Source organism: Lagenorhynchus albirostris, chromosome 5 (genome assembly GCF_949774975.1).
Source record: "Lagenorhynchus albirostris chromosome 5, mLagAlb1.1, whole genome shotgun sequence".
NCBI classification, from domain to species: domain Eukaryota; kingdom Metazoa; phylum Chordata; class Mammalia; order Artiodactyla; family Delphinidae; genus Lagenorhynchus; species Lagenorhynchus albirostris.
Window position 1 is genome coordinate 36,280,664 of NC_083099.1, and position 23,589 is coordinate 36,304,252.

General features: G+C 37.3%; 1 protein-coding gene across 1 annotated transcript in view; it reads right to left on the reverse strand.

Moving 5' to 3' along the window:
- Window positions 1-3,443: 3,443 nt before the first annotated feature.
- COL6A5 (collagen type VI alpha 5 chain) overlaps window positions 3,444-23,589 on the reverse strand; it is a 107,722-nt gene continuing 87,576 nt past the window's right edge. The window contains 2 exon segments of the mRNA XM_060149189.1: window positions 3,444-3,568; window positions 4,882-5,571. Of these exon segments, the coding sequence (XP_060005172.1) occupies window positions 3,444-3,568; window positions 4,882-5,571 (815 nt within the window).

A 23,589-nucleotide genomic window follows, 5' to 3' on the forward strand; every position in this document is an offset into this window, starting at 1 on the left:
AAACTGCTGAAAACAAAAGATAAAGAAACAATCTGGAAGCAGCTAGAGAAAAAGTACATGTTACAAAAGAAAGGAACAATTATTGAAACAACTGTAGATTTCTTATCAGAAGCCATGGAAGTTGAATAACAGTAGAACACCATTTTTCTTTAAAGTGCTGAGTGAAAAGAACTGTGAGCACAGAATTTTATACCCAACGAAAATAGCTGTCCAAAGTCAAGGCAAAATAAATACATTTCCAGATAAAGGAAAACTAAGAGAATTTGTTGCCAACGTATCTATTCTAAAGGACAACTCTGATAGGAGGAAATTGGAGTGAGGTCAAGTGACTGGTGACTGGATGGGGGAGAGGATGCACTGGGAAGGTGACACTGAGGAAGGGACACAAGTGAGAAATCAAGTAGGGGGGTGGAAGGGAGTAAGGGAGTAAGGGAAAGTTGAGTTGAGTAAGGGAAAGTGGCAGGTACTGATGTAGTTCATCCAGGCACAGAGCTCCACGTTTACACGGCAATTTCATAAACATGACCTCATTGGTTCCCCTCCAAAAGTAGGAGACAGGAATTAATATTCTTCCTATGCCGATGGAGAAACTGAAGCTTAGAGAGGTTTAGTGCTGTACTTGGACATGTCCCTGGTCTAGCAACTCCTGATTCAGTGTGCTTTCCCGACTCTGGGAGGAAGGACTTGGGGTAAATCAGAGGCAGAGTGGGTGGATGTAAAAGAGGATGTCTTAGCTCAGATTGCCATAACATATACAATAGACTGGGTGGTTTGAACAGCAGTAATTTATTTTCTCACAGTTCCGGAGGCTGGGAAGTCTGAGATCAGGGAACCAGGCAATTTCGTTCATGGTGAGAGCTCTCCTCCTGGCTCGCAGACAGCCACCTGCTTTTTGTGTTCTCACATGCTGGAGAGTCCTGGTGTCTCTTTCTCTTATAATTACACCACTTCCATCAGACCAGGCCTCCACCCTTATGACTTCACTTAGCCTTAATCACCTCCTTAAAGGCCCTACCTCCAATACAGCCACATGGCGGCGGCGGGGGTGTGTGTGTTAGGGCTTCAACATATGAATTTGGGGCACACAATCTAGTCCATAGCAGGGGATATAATTAACAGTGTAAGCACAGGAAGGAACCTTATAAATCTGCATTTCTCAAACGTGTCTATACATTATAATCAGCTGGATATTTGCTGACAATTCCATAGTTCACCCAACACTCCACATCAATTAAATCACATTCTCTGGGGTTGAGACACAGGCATCCATATTTTTTAGAAGCTGCACAGGTGATTCTAATGTGCATACAAGTTTGGAAAACACTACTATAAATCCTGATTGAATCAGTTCTGTTAGATATTTCAAGGTAGTTTTTGGCTGAAAATGATAAGCTTAGTAGAATCAAAAGGATTATTATATTATATTATTAATATAATATTATTATATTATATTAATATAGTATATACCATATATAACATAAGATACATTGTATATATGTATATATATGAAGTATACATACATATATAGTATTTTACATACATACTGCATACATATATAGTGTTTTATTGCGTAATTATACCAACATTTATCATATGTGCAGTTGGGCATTTTTGTTCCCACTTTAAGGCCACTACAAATAGTTCTGTTATGAACATTCTAGTACCTGACCCTTAGCGAATATATATTTTTTTGTTATATACATTGGGATATATACATTGGGGTAACATTGTTGGGTCATAGGATATGCACATTTTCAGTGTTAGTAGGCACCCAGGAATGTTTATTTTAAAATAACTTCTCCCATGATTTTGATACATAGCAGAGACTGTGAATAGCTGCCCTCGAACTGACTATGCCTGCCTCTTCTCCATCTCCTATTTTCTCTTTAGCTATACGTCCACGGCCACTTCCCCACACAGCCTAATAAGCACACAGAGATCTCAGAACCATAGAAGCCTTGTCCTCTCTGGGTTCCACTGTGCTGGGGCTTGGTCAGGAGCTTAGATCTCAGACAAGGAAAGCCCTGGCCATCAAGGGAGAAAGCAGACCATGAGTCTTCAAATTCTGAAGGCCTGCCGCTCAGTTCCTCTCCTATCCCATCTCCACAAGAATGCAGGGTTCCTCCTGCTCCCCCAGAACCTGTGGTCCTTACTCTTCTCCCTCTTACATTTCTATTCCTTGACCCACCCCAGGCATTTATATCTAGTTCTGGTTTTGTCAAGGCCAGTGGCTCCTTTTTTTGCCCTCCTAGAGTTTTATCTTCTTGCCCCCTTGTTTTGGGGACCCTTGTAGCCCTAGTTAATAAGCCCCTCTATTCTACAATCTCTATTTGTCTCCATGAGTTCTCATCGCTCATCTTCTACCAGGGAAAATCCAAACAAACAAGGGTATTTCAGAGTTGTCAACTCGAATGCACTCAGGTTACATTTTTCATCTTGTCTGACATTTGCTGGAGCTGTAATTTCTTCTGAATGTGCCTCTTCCCTGTCTTTCATCATCAGAAAAGTTGAAAAGAGCATGTATAACCTCTGGATCAAATCAGTGGTGGTCCCAGAACTGTTACTCTGACCGTTCCCTAATTCAAAGAAATGCTGCTGCTGAGAATCTAATTCACCCAAAGGCTCACTTGGTGAGCCCTCTCTTTGGGCTCACCCCAATAGAGATGGAGATGTTCTCCATCTCTATTTCATATACCTCAGGAAGAAGGTTGAAGTGACAGAGAAAAATGATGAAAAATATGTTAACCAAGTCCCTTTCAGGATTCATTGTAGATACACAGATAATGTAACAGGAATCAATTTTATGCATGTTATTGGAATAGTCCAAATGCAGTTTGTGGATGAAATTTGACTGAGGGGCAACTTTTTAATTCCAAAGGGAAATTAGACATTTGTGCCCATGGTTTAGGGCTCCAAACCAGTATTATTTTCATCACTGAATTTTTACTGAGTACTTAGTGTTGGACTTTGCGAAATCAAACTTAAACGAATTCTTCCTGCTAGTCTCCATATGGGTTCTGTTTTTGAAACAGCAAACGTTTTTGTTGCTGCTTTGTGAGTTTTTCTTTTTCATCTTTTTCTTCTGCTCTAAAGCTATTACATCTAACCTTTGATATTATATGCTTTCTGTTTTAACAGTACCCAATATTTGAATGATATTATATAGTTACTAATAAGGCATTAATAGGGGTCTCTTTTTTCATAAAAGCTAAAAAATTGGAAACATGGTTCTTTCGAATATGGATCATATTCTATGTACTATTAACACCAGATCTGTGGTGTTGTTACAAATCAGGAACATTTAAAACACCCCCCCCAACACACACACCCATACACCCCACAACCAAACTTGCATCCTGAAAACTAAAATGCCATTTCTTTCAAATTATTTTCTTAAGGACTGTTTCCAGTGGTAGTATTACCCAAATTGTGAATTTGTCAACTCACAATACAGTGTTTTCTGTGCCACCATTCTCTGGGTTGGGAGAGGTGATGTTAACACATTTGGGTCTCATATCTGCAGGGGGATATTTGTTGATGGCACGTGGAGAGAGAGTGGGTGGTTAGTCTAAATTTTACCCTTCCACATTCTATCACCCAAAGTCAGTTCATCTTTTCCTGTGGTTGGAGGTGTTTCCAAGAGCAAGTTAATTTTATAATGGACTCAGCAAAATATGAACCTTCTGACTTTGCAATACCTTGTTGGCAAAGTCAGTGAGATATTGAGTCAAAAATTTTCATGCTCTGTGTGTCACAGGCTTGCAATATAATTCAAAGATATCTCTTAATCCCTTATGACATCTGGTTCTCTCACTCTAAAAGGAAGATATTTCTAGAAGACAGCATTAACTATTGAAATTGGCTGCCCTATTTATCTTGAGGTTGGAAGAAGGCATCATTTTTTTGCAAGTGACAAGCTTGCCACTAAATATAAATCCTGAGTGCCAAGATGCTGACGGTTCCATGAGCCCTGGGCTTTATGAGTGCCAGAAAATCTGCATCTCTCTGATTCCCCATTAAACTTGCAGGAGCTACAGACAACCATTCAGGGTGGCCTCTGTCACACTCCTAATTCCCGGCACAGGCCCGGACTTGCTTGATGCTACAAGATCTTAGGTTTGCTACTATAATCATGTCTGGAATTACAGCACATGGACAGAGGCTGGGAAGCCTCTCTCAAATGCCTACTGTGAAAAAATTCCCTTAAACCCCTTGCCTGGCTGTCCCTGAGCCAGCTGTCTGAGACAGAGGCTCTAGAAGAGATTTGTCCCCATGGCTCTTAAGAATTCAAGTCAGAAGCAAAGTTGATTTACAGTGACAAGATGAAACAGAAGTCCTTGGAGTGGGTGGAGGGTGGTGGCAGTGGGGTATTATTTATTACAGTGATACCACTGTAATACTTTATTAAAGCTTTAGTAATTGATGTATCATTTAATGGATAAGAGCACAGCTCTGGGGTCAGAATGCATAGGATTGAGTCTAGAATTTGCCAACTATTAACTGTCAGATTTTGAGCAGTTGATTTAATGTCTGTGAACCTCAGTTTTCTCACTTGTAAAATGGGGATAGTACTACTTTCCTTAGAGGGCTGTCCTGAGGATTAAATGATACAATCCTTTAAAAAACTTGGCACATAGTAAACACAGATTAGGGTTAAAAGACACTTTTCACTTTCTGGCAAAGACCCTGACAGTGGGACAGCAGAGCTCAAGGTCACTAGGACCTGGGATTTTCTCTGTGGTTTTCTCATTGCCTCCTACTGACACCTAGACTCCACCACTCTTGACTGAAGTGAGAATCATGTTACTAAGTCAACTGGTGTATTGTGCAAAGAGGTATCTATTGGAAAAGCAACAGAAGAGAAAAACTTTAATGACTTACGTCTGATTGAATGAACAAATGGCTTGACAAATTTGACGATATAGTTCAAATCTGGCTTGTGGGTTCGGCCAAGCTGGACTAAGTGATGATCCAGTGGGTGGCTGGCTAATTCTTCTAATTCCTTGTCATTGTGTAGAGGACCAAAGGAAAACACAAATATGGAGTAGCCCTGACACTTGGCTCTCAGAGATACATTTCTTAAGACTCCCCTGTCTAAAGGGTTGGTTTCACCAGCAGATATAACAAAGATAACTTTGTTTTTCCTCAGGTTGGGGGTTCCTACAAAGACATTGTCAATTGTCCACTGTAGGGCATGGCCAATAAAAACATCTCCATTGAGCTGTTGAAGGGAGTCTTGGAGATGATGTTTCATTTGGTGTATATTGTTATAAGTAACCAAATCAAATTCTAGGTAGATGGGGCTTTCTTCTGTGTTGGGCATATAGCCTGGAGGAGAGTAGGTCAGGACTGCCACTCTGTCTCCCAAGGTGGAGATCAGTGGATCTGGGGCCAAGTGAAAGTAATCAAGCACTGAGGTTATAAAAGCTTTCACTTCCTGAAACTCATCATTTCCTATTCTTTGGGAAGCATCTATGAGAAAAGCCACATCCATGTAATATTCTTGAAGAGAGACATCTCTGAGTTCATAAGTAAGACCTGGTTCTTCTTTTCTGCCATGGCTTTCCTGTCCTGCAATAGAATAACTCAAGTCACTACTTTTAGTAGAAGGGAAACCTTGAAACTCCTAGCCAAGAATGGCAATACACAGCATGAGGTGTTGTCATACTTCATTCTCACACCCATGGCATACGTTACTAATCAATATCAGTACTTGTTCCCAGATGCATTCTCTAAGTACATCTCTACACAGTATGTGGAGAGCCATTACCACTTGACAGGTATTCTCACATGTGAAGAAACCTATTTGCTACCCCATCTTTGATCTTTGTCAAAGGATTGATGGATCCTCCAGCTATTTTCGTATGCAAGGTGAAAAACATACAGCGATTTTTAGTGCACCCCACATGGTTACAAAATTTGGAGTGCATACTGCATGAGATTTCATTATATGTAATGACCCTAAGAGAGAAGTAAATATGTCAAAGTCACATTTATTGATGACATCTTTATATACATGCTTAAAATATGCACCATAGTATGATGTCATGAGAAGTAGTATAAATGCTGACTTTAGAATCCAAATTCTGTGTAAGACATGACATACTTTAAGACCTTGGTACTCAAAGTACCAGTCCTCAAACAGCTTATTGGCCCATGACAAGATAAGAAACTTGCACCATGATATAAGTCAACTACATCACTAAGCACACAAATTATTTCATCTGATTTTATTTTATTTATTTATTTTTTGTATCAAGACCTTCTCAAGGAAGGAAACAATGCCCCAGTTACACTCTGATGCTACCTTCTTATCTTGTTGGAGGCCAGCACTTCAAGTGGCTCTGCTCCAAAGGGTCATGAAGCCATGTCTACAATCATAGGGACGATGGCTGGTTGGTAAGGTCACAACAGGAAATGGCAGCTCAGAAAGACAGGAGGACATGGTCAATGTTCATTTTTTTCTATGAAAGAAGTATGTTTGTGGTCCTAATCAAGCAAGAAGTAGATTCCTAATTGGCAAAAACTTATTACTGTCCAATTGTGCTTGGCCCATTATTCATGCTTTGCATCTATTACTTTATTTAATCCTCACAGCAACCACACTCACAAATGAATTGATTAACCTGTATAAATGCCACAAAAGTTTAATATTGAAATAGAATGCAGAAAAACAACACCACGGATAACATTATTAACAAGGCAAATACTATCAGATGACTTCTGAATGCTCAATGATCTCTGCATTCCTGGGGTCAACTCCACATTATGTTTTCTTACCTATTGTAGGATTTTCTTCTGACAAATACAATTTTTATATATTTAAAGTGTACAACGTTCTTCAAAAAGTATACAAATAAGAAATGCTAGAGAGGGTGTGGAGAAAAAGGAACCCTCCTACATTGTCAGTGGGAATGTAAATGGGTGCAGCCATTATGGAGAACAGTATGGAAGTTCTTTAAAAAACTAAACATAGAAATACCATATGATCCAGTGATCCTACTCCTGGGCATATATCTGGAGAAAACTATAATTTAAAAGGATACATGCACCCCAATGTTCATAGCGGCACTATTTACAGTAACCAAGACATGGAAGCAACCTAAGTGTCCATTGACGGATGGATAAAGAAGATATGTTATATATACACAATAGAACAGTAATCAGCCATGAAAAAAGAATAAAATAATGCCACTTGCAGCAACATGGATGGATCTAGAGATGATCATACTTAGTGAAGTAAGTCAGACAGAGAAAGACAAACATCATATGATATTGCTTATATGTGGAATCTAAAAAAATGATACAAATGAACTTATTTACAAAAGCAGAAATAGACTCACAGACACAGAAAAGAAACTTATGGTTACCAAAGGGGAAAGGGAGGGGGAAGGGATAAATTAGGAGTTTGGGATTAACATATACACACTACTATATGTAAAATAGATAACCAACAAGGCCTACTGTATAGCACAGGGAACTATACTCAATATCTTGTAATAACCTATACTAGAAAAGGATTTTTAAAAGAATATATAGATATACATATATATGTATGTATAACTGAATTACTTTGATGTACACCTGAAGCTAACACAACATTGTGAATCAACTATATTCCAATAAAAAATTTTAAAAATTGAATAAAATAATAACAAAGTGTACAATGTTTTGATATAAGTATACCTTGTATAATGATTGCCACATCAAGCTAATATTGTTGGATTTGATTTGCTAACATTTTGTTTAGAATTTTTGCATTTATGTTCTCGAGGAATGTTGGTCTGTAGGTTCCTTTTCTTGTAATGTATTTGTCTGGTTTTGGCCTCAAAGAATGAGTTTGGAAGCATTCCTTCCTATTTAATATTCTAGAAGAGTTTATGCAGAATTGGTATTATTTCTTCCTTAAATGTTTTGTTGAAGCCACCAGTGAAGTCATCTGGGCTTGGAGTTTTCTTTATGGAAAGTTTTGAACTACAAATTCAATTTCTTTAATAGGTTTAGGAATATTTAGGTTACTTCTCCTTGAGTGAGGCTTGGTAATTCATGCATTGCAACTAATTTTCCTATTTCACCTAAAATGTCTAACTTATAGGCAAAAACTGTTTATAATATTCCCTGATTATCCTTTTAATATCTGTAGAATATTTCTCCTCTCTCATTCCTGATATTGGTAATTTGTGTTTTCTCTTTTTTACTGGTGAGTTTGACTATGGGTTTATCAATTTAATTGATCTTATCAAAAAAACACTTCTGGTTTTATTGATTTTCTCTTTTCTATTTCATTGAGTTCTGCTTTAATTTTATTACTTCCTTTCTTCTCCTTACCTTAGGTTTAACTTGTTCTTCTTTTTCTAATTTCTTAAGATGAAAGTTGAGGTCATTGATTTGAAACCTTTCTTCTTTATCAGTATAGGCATTTAATGCTATGAATGACATCCTAAGTACTGCTTTAGAGGAATCTTACAAATTCTAGTATATTGTGATTTTATTTTCATTCATTTCAAAATACTTGCTAATTTCCCCTTTGGTTTTTTCTTTGACCATGGATTATTTAGAAGTGCTTTATTTAGTTTCCAAATACTTGGGGATTTTTCAAAGATCTTCTTACTATTGATTTCAACTTAATTCTGTTTTGGTCAGAGGATATATTTGGAATGATTTGAAACCTTACAAATTTTGAGAATTGTTTTATGGTCTACAGTATGGTCTGTCTTGGTAAATGTTTCACATGTACTTGAAAAGAATGTGTATTTGCTATTTTGTGTGCAGTGTTCTATTAATATCAATTAGGTCAAATTAACTGATACCGTTGTTCAGGCCTATGATATTCCTGCTGATTTTCTGTCTATTCTTTTGTCAGTTATTGAGAGAGGTATTGAAACCCACTGAGGGTCTTTTTTTTTTTAAGTCTTTATTCTCCTTGAGTTTTATTTTGGATAATTTCTATGGCTATATCTTCAAGGTCACTAGTCTTTTCTTTTACCAAATCTAATTTCCCATTAATCCCATCCAGTGTATTGTTCATCCTAGGCACTGCAGCTTTCATCTCTACAAATTCTATTTAATTTTTTTTTTTTTTACATTTTCCATGTCTCAACTTTTTAACATATGGAGTATAGTTACAATAACTGTTTTAATTTCTTTGTTAATTCTAACATCTTTGTCAGTTCTGATTTGGTTTTCAGTGATTGTGCTTTTTTGATGATGTGTTCTTTCTGCTTTTTATGCCAGACATTATGAAATTTGCCTTGTTGGATATGGGATAGTTTTATATTCTTATAAATATCCATATGATTTGTTTTGGGAGGCAGTCAAGTTACATGAAAATGGTTTGATCTTTTTGGGACTTGCTGTTATGATTTGTTAGGTATGTCCAGAGTGTTACTTAATTTAAGGCTACTTATTCCCCACTACTGAAGCAAGATCTTCCTGAATTTTCTTCCCAGTACTCTATGAATTATGAGTTTTTCCAGTCTCTCTGGCGGTAACAGGCACTATCCCTGGCCCTGTGAGCAATGGGCATTATCCTCTAATCCTTTCAGAAGAATGTTCCCCCATGCTCGGGTCATTTCCTCAATGCTCATGCTATCAGCACTCTGATGAATGATGAAGAGGCATCCTCTTCAGAGCTCTGGGTGTCTCTCTCTGCACAGCTCTTTCCTCTCTGGTGTTCTGTCCTGTGAATTCTTACCACCTTGGTCTTCCTAGACTCTCAGCTCTGTTTCCTCATCTCAAGGAGTGCACTGGGTTCCACCTGAATTCCCCTTCCTGAACCATGGTCTGGAAACTCTCTTTTGGCAGTAAGCAGGAGAAATCACAGGGTTCATCTCATTGGTTTCTCATCTCTCAGGGATCATTTTATTTCCTGAAGTCCAGTGTCCTGACAATTGTTGTTCCATTTCATATATATATATATATATTTTTTTTCTTTCGGTTATTTCAATTGGTAGGTAAATCCAGTTCCTCTTACTTCACCTTGGGCATTTCTAATACATGAGAACTAACCATCTTGTTTGAGATATTCCTATGTTCTCTCCCTTCTTACAAAAGACTAAGAACTGGTCATTAATGTACCAGACTATTCCTTTATTAATACATTCATAGTTATTGAACAGGATGTTACATTTCATGAGCTGTTTGAAATCTATGCACCTCCAATCCTCCATCAAGAACCTAGTTTCAAATTCTTAGAATTTTTGATAAATATCAAGATTCTTAATTGCTAAATATAAAACTGGAAGTGCAGACAAAAGCATAAATATATTTGTCTATGCAATGGGTGTTATATAATATACTTTAGCCCTAAAATACTGCCCAAACCTCTTCTAGAGTTCTTGGCAATAGTGTATCAGGATGTGTGAAGATTAGTTAAATGGACATTTCTTTCCTTTTGAGTTTACAATCCTGGAATTTATTAATCATTACCTGCTCTGCCACCAGGATCTCCATTTTTGTTTTTTAAAAAAGGCCAATCAACACACTTTGTTAAAACATAAGGAAAAGCATTTCATAAATGTTCTGGTAGAAGAGGAAGGGGTAGAAATGAAAACAGAGAAATTACAACTGATATCACAGAGACACAAAACATCATAAGATTCTACAATCAATAGTTACATGTCATACATACTACTATATATAAAATAGATAACTAATAAAGACCTACTATATCACACAGGGAACTCTACTCAATACTCTGAAATGACCTATATGGAAAAAGAATCTAAAAAAAGAGTGGATATATGTATATGTATAACTGATTCACTTTGCTGTACAGAAGAAAGTAACACAACATTGTAAATCAACTATACTCCTATAAAAATTAAAGAAAAAACCCAGTTACATGTCAACAAATTAGACAACATAGAAGAAATGGATAAATTTCTAGAAACATACAATCTTCCAAGACAGAATCAGAAAAAAATACACAGTCTGAACAGAGTGGTCACTAGTAGTAAAATTGAATTAGTAATCAAAAAGCTCCCAGCAAACAAATGTCAGAATTGATTAGGTTCATGGGGGAATTCTACCAAACATACAACAAAGTGCTAATACCTATCCTTCTCAAACTATTCCAAAAAATTGAAGAGGAGGGAACACTCCCAAATTCATTCCAGGAGGCCAAAATTACCCTGATACCAAAGCCAGAAAAAGACACTACAAAAAAAAAGAGAATTACAGGTCAATATCTCTGATGAATATACATGCAAAAATCCTCAACAAAATAGTAGCAAACCTAATTCAACAATATATAAAAAGGATCATACACCATGATCAAGTGGAATTTATGCCAGGAATGCAACAATGGTTCAATATTCACAAATCAATCAGTGTGATACACCACATTAACAAAAGGAAGGACAAAAATCACATGATCACCTCAATAGATGCAGAGAAAGCATTTGACAAAATTCAACATACACTCATGATAAAAACTTTATAGCACAGGGAACTATAAATATTTTGTAATAACCTATATGGGAAAAGAATCTGAAAAAATCTATATATATGTATACAACACACACACACACACACACACATAAGTGAATCAGTTTGATCTACACCTGAAAATAACACATTGTAAATCAACTATACTTCAATTAAAAAAAATAAATTAAAAGCAAACAAAACAAAACAAAGCAAAAAATGTGGATATGCAGGAAACATATCTTAACATAATAAAGGTCATTTATGACAAACCCACAGCTAACATCATATGCAACGATGAAAAGCTGAAAGGTTTTACTCTAAATTCAGGAACAAGACAAGGATACCCACTCTTGCCACTTCTATTTAACATAGTATTGGAAATCCTAGTGACAGTAATCAGACAAGAAAAAGAAAAAAAAGGCATCCAAATTGGAAGGGAAGAAGTAAAATTATCTCAGTTTGTAGATGACAATATACTATATATGGAAAACTCTAAAGTCTCCACCAAAAAACCATTAGAACTAATAAATGAATTCAGTAAAGTTGCATGATAAAAGATTAATACACAGAAATCTGTTGCTTTTCTATACACTAATAATGAACTATCAGAAAGAGAAAGCAAGAAACAATCGTGTTTAAAATCACATCAAAAAGAATAAAATACCTATAAATAAACTTAACCATGGAGGTGAAAGACCTATACATTGAAAACTATAAAACATTGTTGAATAAAGGAAATTAAAGATGATACAAATAAATGCAAAGATAGCCCATGTTCGTGGATTAGAAGAATTAATATTGTTAAAATGTCCACACTATCCAAAGCAATCTATGGATTTAAAGCGATCTCTACCAAAATATCTATGACATTTTTCACAAAACTAGAACAAATAATCCTAAAATTCATGTGAAACCACAAAAGAGCCTGAAGAGCCAAAGCAATATTGAGAAAAAAAGGACAAAGCTGGAGATACCACTATCCCAGACTTCAGACTATACTACAAAGCTACAATAATCAAAACAGCAAGCTACTGGCACAAAAACAGACACATAGATCAATGGAACAGAATAGAAAGCCCAGAAATAAACCCACATACTTATGGTTAATTAATCTACAACAGAGGAGGCAAGAATATACAATGGAGAAAAGAGCCTCTTCAATAAGTGGTACTGGGAAAACTGGACAGCTACATGTAAAGCAATGAAATTAGAAAATTTCCTCATACCATATACTAAAATAAACTCAAAATGGATTAAACACTTCAATGTAAGACAGAAACCACAAAATTCCTACAAGAGAACATAGGCAAAACACTCTTTGACATAAATTGTAGCAATAATTTTTTGGATCTGGCTCCTAAGGCAAAGAAAAAAGAAAGTAAAAATAAAGAAATGGGACCTAATGAAACTTAAAAGCTTTTGCACAGCAAAGGAAACCATTGACAAAACAAAAATACAACTTACTGAATGGGAGAAGATATTTGCAAATGATATGACTGATAAGAGGTTAATATTCAACATATATAAAGGGCTTGTAGAACTTGTTATCAAAAAAACAACCCAATCGAAAAAAGAGCAGAAGACCTGAAGAGACCTTTTTACAAAGAAGACATACAGATGGCCAACAGGCACATGAAAAGATGATCAACTTTGCTAATCATCAGAGAAATACAGATCAAAACCACAGTGAGATATCACTTCACACCTCTCATAATAGCCATCATCAAAAAGTCAAAAATAACAAATGCTGGTGAGGATGTGAAGAAAAGAGAACCCTCCTACATTGTTGGTGGGAATGTAAATTGGTGCAGCCACTATGGAAAACGGTATGGAGGTTCCACACACAAAAGAACTAGAAACTGAACTACCATATTATCCAGCAATCCCACTCCTGGGTATGTATCTGAGGAAAGTGAAGACACTAATTTGAAAAGATACATTAGATTTTGTATGATACATGAGATTTTGTACACACCTCTCCATTTCACACTGCCAACCCAGGCCTGTCTGGTGAGGCCACTGGCCCAATGTTCATAGCAGCATTATTTACAATAGCCAAGATATGAAAGTAACTTAAGTGTCCACCATCTGATGAATGGATAAAGAAGATATTACACACACATACACACACACACACACACACACACACAATGAAATATTACTCAGCCATAAAAAATGAATGAAATTTTGCCATTTGCAACAACATAAATGAACATGGAGGATACCATGCTTAGTGAAATAAGTCATACAAAGACAAATATTGTATGTTTTTACTTTTATGTGGAATCTAAAAAATAAAACAAATAAATGAATGTAATGAAACAAACTCACAGATACAGAGAACAAACCAGTGGTTACCAGTGAAGAGAGGAAAGGGGGGGCAAGATAGAGGTAGGGGATTAAGAGGTACAAACTACTATGTATAAAGTAAATAAGCTACAAGGATAGATTGTACAGCACAGGGAATATAGCAAATATTTTATAATAACTTTAAATGAAATATAGTCTATAAAAATATTGAACCACTCTGTTGTACAACTGAAACTAATATAATATTGTAAATAAACTATACTTCATTAAAATAAGAGGAAGGGTTGACTTACCATGTTAGTAGAATATTTTTTCATACATTTCCCACACCAGAAATAGTACACTTTTTTTTCCAGTTTTCTCTTTATAAATGAGCAAAATCTCAATCCTTTTCCAAAGTACCCAGCAGAACTATTTACTAAAGAGGTATATTTTACCTCTAAAATCTCTAAAAATAGGTTCTCTACCTATTACAGGATTAGCATGAGAATCAAAGAAGTTAAATGCTAAACTTTAAAATTCAGTCAAACACTAAATAATCACCTATGATTATTCTTCTTTGAGTCTAAATTATCTTATTAGGAAAGATTGGGCCTTTAAAAACATTTTCCTTCAAGAAAATCTGGCAGAAGTGTGGATAAATGTTACCCACAGCTCAGAGCAATGCTGTGTATTTTCTGGAAATGTCACCATGCCAAATTCTTATCTCCAACTCTGTGGGAGAATTTTCTCAGAATGGCAGAGGAGGAAGGGCTTGCTCACTTGTTATGACTTGAAGGGAATGAGGGATGCAGCTGGATTTCCAGGAAAGTGCCCCAGGGATTAGCCTAATTTCAGCTGAGATTTAAGCCACAGGGCCAGGTGTGCTCCAGTAACTTTTGGGAGAAGCGGAGGTGGAGAGGGAATTGAGGGAGATTGAGCCATCTGGACTGGGATTGCATATGCTGTGGAGCTATGGTATTTGTGAGAAATCTCAAGATATGCATGAGTTATCTTGTGGTCTGCCTTGGAATTTGTACAGGGGCCAAAATTAGCCATGTGTTCTCTATAGACAAGCTACATGGACAAATGTGGCTACTTTATATGTACATTTCTGTCCACAAGGACTGCAGCAGATATTTTTCAAGTTAACCTCTTTTATAAGACTTCCTATGAGTCTCGCAATGCTTTCTTTTTCAACTTTTCCATTTTCTCAGTATTGAATTGAGCGTCCAGGATGTTTCAGGTCATGTGCTCAGCTCCATGCCTATCTCCTCTCATTTAATATTCCACACAGCACTATAAGGATAAAATTATCATTGTGCCCATTTTACAGATGAGCAAGCTGAGGCTTGGAGGGGGCAAATGACTTGGTCAAGAAAAGACAGCCTGTAAGTGGTAGAGGCAGGATTTGTACCCAGCTCTGTGTAACACCTTCAGAAGAACTGCTCATCAGATTTGAGGGTGGAACAGACACATTAAGGGACACATTAGCCCCCTTGCCAAAGGCCCAGGACCTGGTTTGAAGAACAAGGTTCTCAGTCAATGCTATTCTTAGTGATTGAAGCTACTAAGAAAGTTTTCTTCCAAAAGTAGACAGTTAAATAAAATTTGCAGTATTTTCTTCTCTAGGCATTATGGAACAGTGGTTATGAGCAGAACCTTAGGAGTTTGAGGTGAGTCTATACCATTTGTTAGCTCTGTGATTCTGAGTCTCTCCCATGCCTCTGTTACATTATCTAAAAAATTATAAAATTGTTATAATAAACTATAACCTTATAAGTTTTCTGAGAGAATTAAATAAAAATTTCACAGTGCCTAGCATATCCTAAGCACTCTAAAATTATATTTTTTAAAAGGAAAAAAACTGAGAAAAGTCTCAGATATCTGAAAATCCTACCCATGATACTATATTCTGTAAACCAGAATTTCCAAAAAATGCAAAGTCAGCTGATATTAGTGGAACACAATGGACATGCGTACAAGCTCATTCTGTTGCATTTACACATACTTTAACTGCAGAGGAGTTGGAATGACTTACACACCTCTCCATTTCACACTGCCAACCCAGGCCTGTCTGGTGAGGTCACTGGTCAAGCTCTAGGCTGGGGCACAAGTCTCTTATGGTCTCTTATGTGTCTCTGACTGTGTGTCATTGATTTTATGCCAAAGGGAAATAGAGACATATTTTTCAATCTCTTGTTTTGTTAGATGCGTTCCTCTCTCCACCGCTTGCCTGAACAAGTAGGAGTCACTGTTTAAAATCGACTTCATCATTTTCCCCAAAAACAGAATAAATATCTTTCTTGGCCTAGGCTTTTCTAGGTGGCACTTGGTCCAAACGACTCACTCTTGCCACCTATGTCACACTCTGAAACAACAATCTACAGAAAGGTACCAGCAAAAGTGATGCATGCCTTAGGAGTTATTTATACCCAGACCACATGGATCTTTGTTTTCTTAAAATTTTTATTGAAATGTAGATGATTTACAGTGTTGTGTTAATTTCAGGTGTACAGCAAAGTGATTCAGTTATACATATATATATTCTTTTTTAGATTCTTTTCCATTGTAGGCTATTACAAGATATTGAGTGTAGTTTCTTGTACTATACAGAAAGCCCTTGGTGTATATCTATTTTATATATAGCAGTGTGTATATTTTAATCACAAACTACTAATTTATCCCTCCCACTTTGGTAACCATAAGTTTGTTATCTATGTGTGTGAGTCTGTTTCTGTTTCATAAATATCATTTGTGTTGTATTTTAGAGTCTATATATGTGATATCATATAATATTTGTCTTTCTCAGACTTATTTCACTTAGTATGATAATCTCTAGGTCCATCCATGTTGTTGCACATGGCATTATTTCATTATTTTTTATGGCTGAGCAATATTCCATTGTATATATACATCACATCTTCTTTATCCATTTATCTGTTGATCGACATTTAGGTTGTTTCCATGTCTTGCCTATTGTAAATAGTGGTATTTTGGTTTTGATGGTGTTAGTTTTTGCTCTGGCCTCTGGATGAGTTTATAAGCAATTTATAAGGCCAATCTATTCTGGTCTTATGTCTTCTAAATGAGTTATAAGCAGGAATTTCTAAAAATTAAATTAAAGAGACCTTCAATATGGCAGAGGAGTAAGATGTGGAGATCACCTTTCTCCCCACAAATACATCAAAAATACATCTACATGTGGAACAACTCCTACAAAACACCTACTGAATGCTGGCAGAAGACCTCAGACCTCACAAAAGGCAAGAAACTCCCCACGTACCTGGGTAGGGCAAAAGAAAAAAGAATAAACAGAGACAAAAGAATAGGGATGGGACCTGCACCTTTGGGAGGGAGCTGTGAAGGAGGAAAAGTTGCCACACACTAGGAAGACCCTTCACTGGCAGAGATGGGGGGTGGGCATGGGGGAAGCTTCAGAGCCATGGAGGAGAGCGCAGCAACAGGGGTGCAGGGGGCAAAGCGGAGAGATTCCTGCACAGAGGATTGGTGCCGACCAGCACTCACCAGCCTGAGAGGCTTGTCTGCTCACCCGCCAGGGAAGGTGGGGGCTGGGAGCTGAGGCTCAGGCTTCGGAGGTCCGACCCCAGGAAGAGGATTGGGGTTGGCTGCATGAACACAGCCTGAAGGGGGCTAGTGTGCCACAGCTATCCAGGAGGGAGTCCGGGAAAAAGTCTGGAGCTGCTGGATAGGCAAGAGACCAATGTTTTGGGGTGCGTGAGGAAAGGGACTTCCTGTTCTGTGTGCCCATAGATGGCAGAGCACGACCTAAGTGGGCTCCAGAGCCGGACATGAGCTGCGGCTATCATCTCGAACCCCAGAGATGGGCATGGACTGCTAATGCTGCTGCTGCTGTCACCAAAAATCCTGTATGCAAGCACAGGTCACGCTACCACACACCCTCGGGAGCCTGTGCAGCACACCACTGCCAGGGACCTGTGAGCCAGGGACAATTTCCACAGAAGAACACATGGTGTGCCTCAGGCTGTTGCAATATCATGCCAGCCTCTGCCACTACAGGCTCGCCCCACATTCCAATTATGGCTATGGTGCCCCTCCCTCTCCCTGGCCTGAGTGAGCAAAAGAGACCTAATCAGCCACTGCTTTGACCCCCTCCTGACTAGGTGGGGAACAGACACTTGAGGGTGGCCTACATGCTGAGGTGGGGCCAAAACCAAAGCTGAACCCCAGGAGCTGTGCAAACAAAGAAGAAAAAGGGAAATTTCTCTGTGCAGCCTCAGGAGGAGCAGATTAAATCCCCGCAATCAACTTAATAAACTCTACATCTGTGGAATAACTGAATAGATAACGAATGTTCCCAAAATTGAGACAGTGGACTTAGGGAGCAACTATAGACTTGGGATTTGCTTTCTGTGTCTGATTTGTTTTTGGTTTCATGTTTATCTTAGTTTAGTTTTTAGTGCTTATTATCACTGGTGTGTTTATTTATTGGTTTGGTTGTTCTTTTCCTTTTTTCTTTTCTTCTCTTTTTGTGAGTGTGTGTGTGCATGTTTCTTTGTGAGTTTGTCTGTTTAGATTTGTTTTACCATCAGTTTGGAGGTTCTATCTGGTCGTTGTTTTTTTTTTTCTTTTCTCCCAAGCCGTGTGGCTGGTAGACTCTTGGTGCTCCAGCCGGGTGTCAGGCCTGGGCCTCTGAGGTGGGAGAGTCGAATCCAGGATATTGGTCCACCAGAGCCCTCCTGGCCCCACGTAATATTAATCAGTGAGAGCTCTCCCAGACATCTGTCTCAACACTAAGACCCAGCTCCACCCAACCTCCAGCAAGCTCCAGTGCTAGACACTTCATGAGAAACAACTAGCAAGATAGGAACACAAACCCACCCATTAGCAGAGAGGCTGCCTAAAGTCATACTAAGTTCACCGGATTCGGCCCTGCGGATTCGGCCGATTCGGCCCTGTGCACAAGAAGGACAAGATCCAGCCCCACCCACCAGAGCACAGGTACCAGTCCCCCCCCCCACAACACGGAAGCCTACAAAAGCCACTGAACCAACCTCAATCACTGGGGGCAGACACCAAAAATAACATGAACTATGAACTTGCAGCCTGTGAAAAGGCAACCCCAAACACATTAACTTAAACAAAATGAGAACACATAGAAATATGCAGCAGATGAAGAAGAAGGTAAAAACCTACCAGACCAAACAAATGAAGAGGAAATAGGCAGTCTACCTGAAAAACAATTCAGAATAATGATAGTAAACATGATCCAAAATCTCGGAAATATAATGGAGAAAATACAAGAAACTTTTAACAAGGACTTAGAAGAACTAAAGAGCAAACAAACAATGATGAACAACACAATAAATGAAATTAAACATACTCTAGAAGGAATCAGTAACAGAATAACTGAGGCAAAAGAATGGATAAGTGACCTGGAAGATAGAAGAGTCGAAACAACTGCCGCAGAGCAGAATAAAGAAAGAGAATGAAAAGAATTGAGGACAGTCTCAGAGACCTCTGGGACAACATTAAATGTACCAACATTCGAATTATAGGAATCCCTAGAGAAGAAGAGAAAAAGAAAAGGACCGAGAAAATATTTGAAGAGATTATAGTTGAAAACTTCTCTAATATGAGAAATAGTAATATTAATCAAACTATCAAAAATTAAACTCAAAGAAAAAATACTAAAAGCAGCAAGGGAAAAGCAACAAATAACACACAAAGGAATCCCCATAAGGTTAACAGCTGATCTTTCAGCAGAAATTCTGCAAGACAGAAGGGAGTAGCAGGAAATATTAAAAGTGATGAAAGGGAAGAACCTACAACAAAGATTACTCTACCCAGCAAGGATCTCATTCAGATTTGACAGAGAAATTAAAATCTTTACAGACAAGCAAAAGCCAAAAGAATTCAGCGTCACCAAACCAGCTCTACAACAAATGCTAAAGGAAGTTCTCTAGGTGGGAAACACAAGAGAAGGAAAACACCTACAAAATCAAAAACAAAACAATTAAGAAAATGGTAATAGGAACATACATATCGATAATTACCTTAAATGTAAATGGATTAAATGCCCCAAACAAAAGACATAGACTGGCTGAATGGATACAAAAACAAGGGCTGTATATATGCTGTCTACAAGAGACCCACTTCAGACCCAGAGACACATGCAGATTGAAAGAGAGGGGATGTAAAAAGATATTCCGTGAAAATGGAAATCAAAAGAAAGCTGGAGTAGCAATTCTCATATAACACAAAATAGACTTTAAAATAAAGACTATTACAAGAGACAAAGAAGGACAAAACATAAGGATCAAGGGATCAATACCAGAAGAAGATATAACAATTGTAAATATTTACGCACCCAACATAAGGCAAATGCTAAGAGCCATAAAAAGGGAAATCAACAGTAATGCAAGAATAGCAGGGGACTTTAACACCCCGCTTTCACCAATGGACAGATCATCCAAAATTAAAATAAATAAGGAAACACAAGCTTTAAATGACACAGTAGACCAGGTGGACTTAATTGATACTTAAAGGACATTCCATCCCAAAACAACAGAATACACTTTCCTCTCAAGTGCACATGAAACATTCTCCAGGATAGATCACATCTTGGGTCATAAATAAAGCCTCAGTAAATTTAAGAAAACTGAAATCATATAAAATATCTTTTCTGACAACAACATTATGAGACTAGATATCAAGTATGGGTAAAAAAACTGTAAAAAATACAAACACTTGGTGACTAAACAATATGCTACTAAATAACCAGGTGATCACTGAAGAAATCAAAGAGGGAATAAACAAATACCTAGAGACAAATGACAATGAACACATGATGATCCAAAACCTATGGAATGCAGCAAAAGCAGTTCTAATAGGGAAGTTTCTAGCAATACAATCCTACCTCAAGAAACAAGAAACATCTCAAATAAACAACCTAACTTTATACCTAAGGCAATTAGAGAAAGAAGAAGAAGAAGAACAACAACAACAAAAAAACAAAGTTGGCAGAAGAAAAGATATCATAAAGATCAGATCAGATATAAATGAAAAAGAAATGAAGGAAACAATAGCAAAGGTTAATAAAACTAAAAGCTGGTTCTTTGAGAAGATAAAATTGATAAGCCATTAGCCAGACTCATCAAGAAATAAATGGAGAGGACTCAAATCAACAGAATTAGAAATGAAAATGGAGATGTAACAACTGACACTGCAGAAATACAAAGGATCAGAGAGACTACCACAAGCAACTCTATGCCAATAAAATGGACAACCTGGAAGAAATGGACAAATTCATAGAAAGTACAACCTACAAAAACTGAACCAGGAAGGAATAGAAAATATGAACAGACCAACCACAAGAAATGAAATTGAAACTGTGATTAAGAATCTTCCAACAAACAAAAGCCTAGGACCAGATGGCTTCACAGGTGAATTTTATGAAATATTTAGAGAAGAACTAAGACCTATCCTTCTCAAACTCTTCCAAAATATAGCAGAGGGAGTAACACTCCCAAACTCATTCTACGAGGCCACCATCACCCTAATAACAAACCAGACAAAAATGTCACAAAGAAAGAAAACTACACTGACGAACATAGATGCAAACATCCTCAACAAAATACTACCAAACAGAATCCAAAAGCACACTAAAAGGATCATACACCATGATCAAGTGAGGTTTATTCGAGGAATGCAAGGATTCTTCAATGTATGCAAATCAATCAATGTGATAAACCATATTAACAAATTGAAGGATAAGAACCATATGATAACCTCAGTAGATACAGAAAAGGCTTTTGACAAAATTCAACACCCATTTATGATAAAAACCCTCCAGAAAGTAGGCATAGCGGGAACTTACCTCAACATAATAAAGGCCATATATGACAAACCCACAGCCAACATCATTCTCAATGGTGAACAACTGAAACCATTTCCTCTAAGATCAGGAAGAAGACAAGGGTGCCCACCCTCACCACTATTATTCAAGACAGCTTTGGAAGTTTTAGCCATGGTAATTAGAGAAGAAAAAGAAATAAATGGAATCCAAATTAGAAAAAGAAGTAAAATTGTCAGTGTTTGCAGATGACATGATACTTTACATAGAGAATCCTAAAGATGCTACCAGAAATCTCCTAGAGCTAATCAATGAATTTGGTAAAATAGCAGGATACAAAATTAATACACAGAAATATCTTGTATTTCTATACATTAATGATGAAAAGTCAGAAAGAGAAATTAAGGAAACACTCCCATTTACCATTTCAACAAAAAGAATAAAATGCCTAGGAATAAATCTACCTAAGGAAACAAAAGACCTGTATGCAAAAAATTATGACACTGATGAAAGAAATTAAAGATGATACAAATAGATGGAGAGATATACCATGTTCTTGGATTGGAAGAATCAACATTGTGAAAATGACTCTACTACCCAAAGCAATCTACAGATTCAGTGCAATCCCTATCAAACTACCAATGGCATTTTTCACAGAACTGGAGCAAAAATTTTCACAATTTCTACAGAAACACAAAAGACCCCAAATAGACAAAGCAATCTTGAGAAAGAAAAATGGAGCTGGAGGAATCAGGCTCCCTGACTTCCTATACTACAAAGCTACAGTAATCAAGACTGGCACAAAGACAGAAATATAGATCAATGGAACAGGATAGAAAGCCCAGAGATAAACCCACGCACATATGGTCACCTTATTTTTGATAAAGGAGGCAAGAATATACAATGGAGAAAAGACAGTCTCTTCCATAAGCGGTGCTGGGAAAACTGGATAGCTACATGTCAAAGAAAGAAATTAGAACACTCCATAACACTACACACAAAAATAAACTCAAAATGGATTAAAGACCTAAATATAAGGCCAGACAATATAAAACTCTTAGAGGAAAACGTAGGCAGAACACTCTGTGGCATAATTCACTGCAAGATGCTTTTTGACCCACCTCCCAGAGAAATGGAAATAAAAAAAAAAAAAAACAAATGGGACCTAATGAAACTTAAAAGCTTTTGCAGAGCAAAGGAAACCATAAACAAGATGAAAATACAACCATCAGAAGGGGAGAAAATATTTGCAAATGAAGCAACTGACAAAGGATTAATCTCCAAAATCTATAAGCAGCTCATGCAGCTCAATATCAGAAAAACAAACAACCCAATTCAAAAATGGGTGGAAAACCTAAATGGACATTTCTCCAAAGAAGACATACAGATGGCTAACAGGCACATGAAAAGATGCTTAATATCACTAACCACAAGAGAAATGCAAATCAAAACCACAATGAGGTATCACCTCACACCGGACAGAATGGCCATCATCAAAAAATCTAGAAAGAATAAGTGCTGGAGAGGGTGTGGAGAAAAGGGAACCCTCTTGCACTGTTGGTGGGAATGTAAACTGAGACAGCCAGTATGGAGGTTCCTCAAGAAACTAAAAATAGAGCTATCATATGACCCAGCAATCCCCCTACTGGGCATATACCCTGAGAAAACCATAATTCAAAAAGACGTGTACCACAATGTTCATTGCAGCACTAGTTACAACAAGCAGGACATGGAAGCAACCTAAGTGTCCATCAACAGATGAATGGATAAAGAAGATATGGCACATATATACAATGGAATATTACTCAGCCATAAAAAGAAACGAAATTGAGTTATTTGTAGCGAGGTGGATGGACCTAGAGTCTTTCATACAGAGTGAAGTAGGTCAGAAAGAGAAAAATAAATACCATATGCTAACACATATGTATGGAATCTAAAAAAAAAAAAAAGAAAGAAAAATTGGTCATGAAGAACCTAGGGGCATGACAGGAATAAAGACGCAGACCTACTAGAGAATGGACTTGAAGACACGG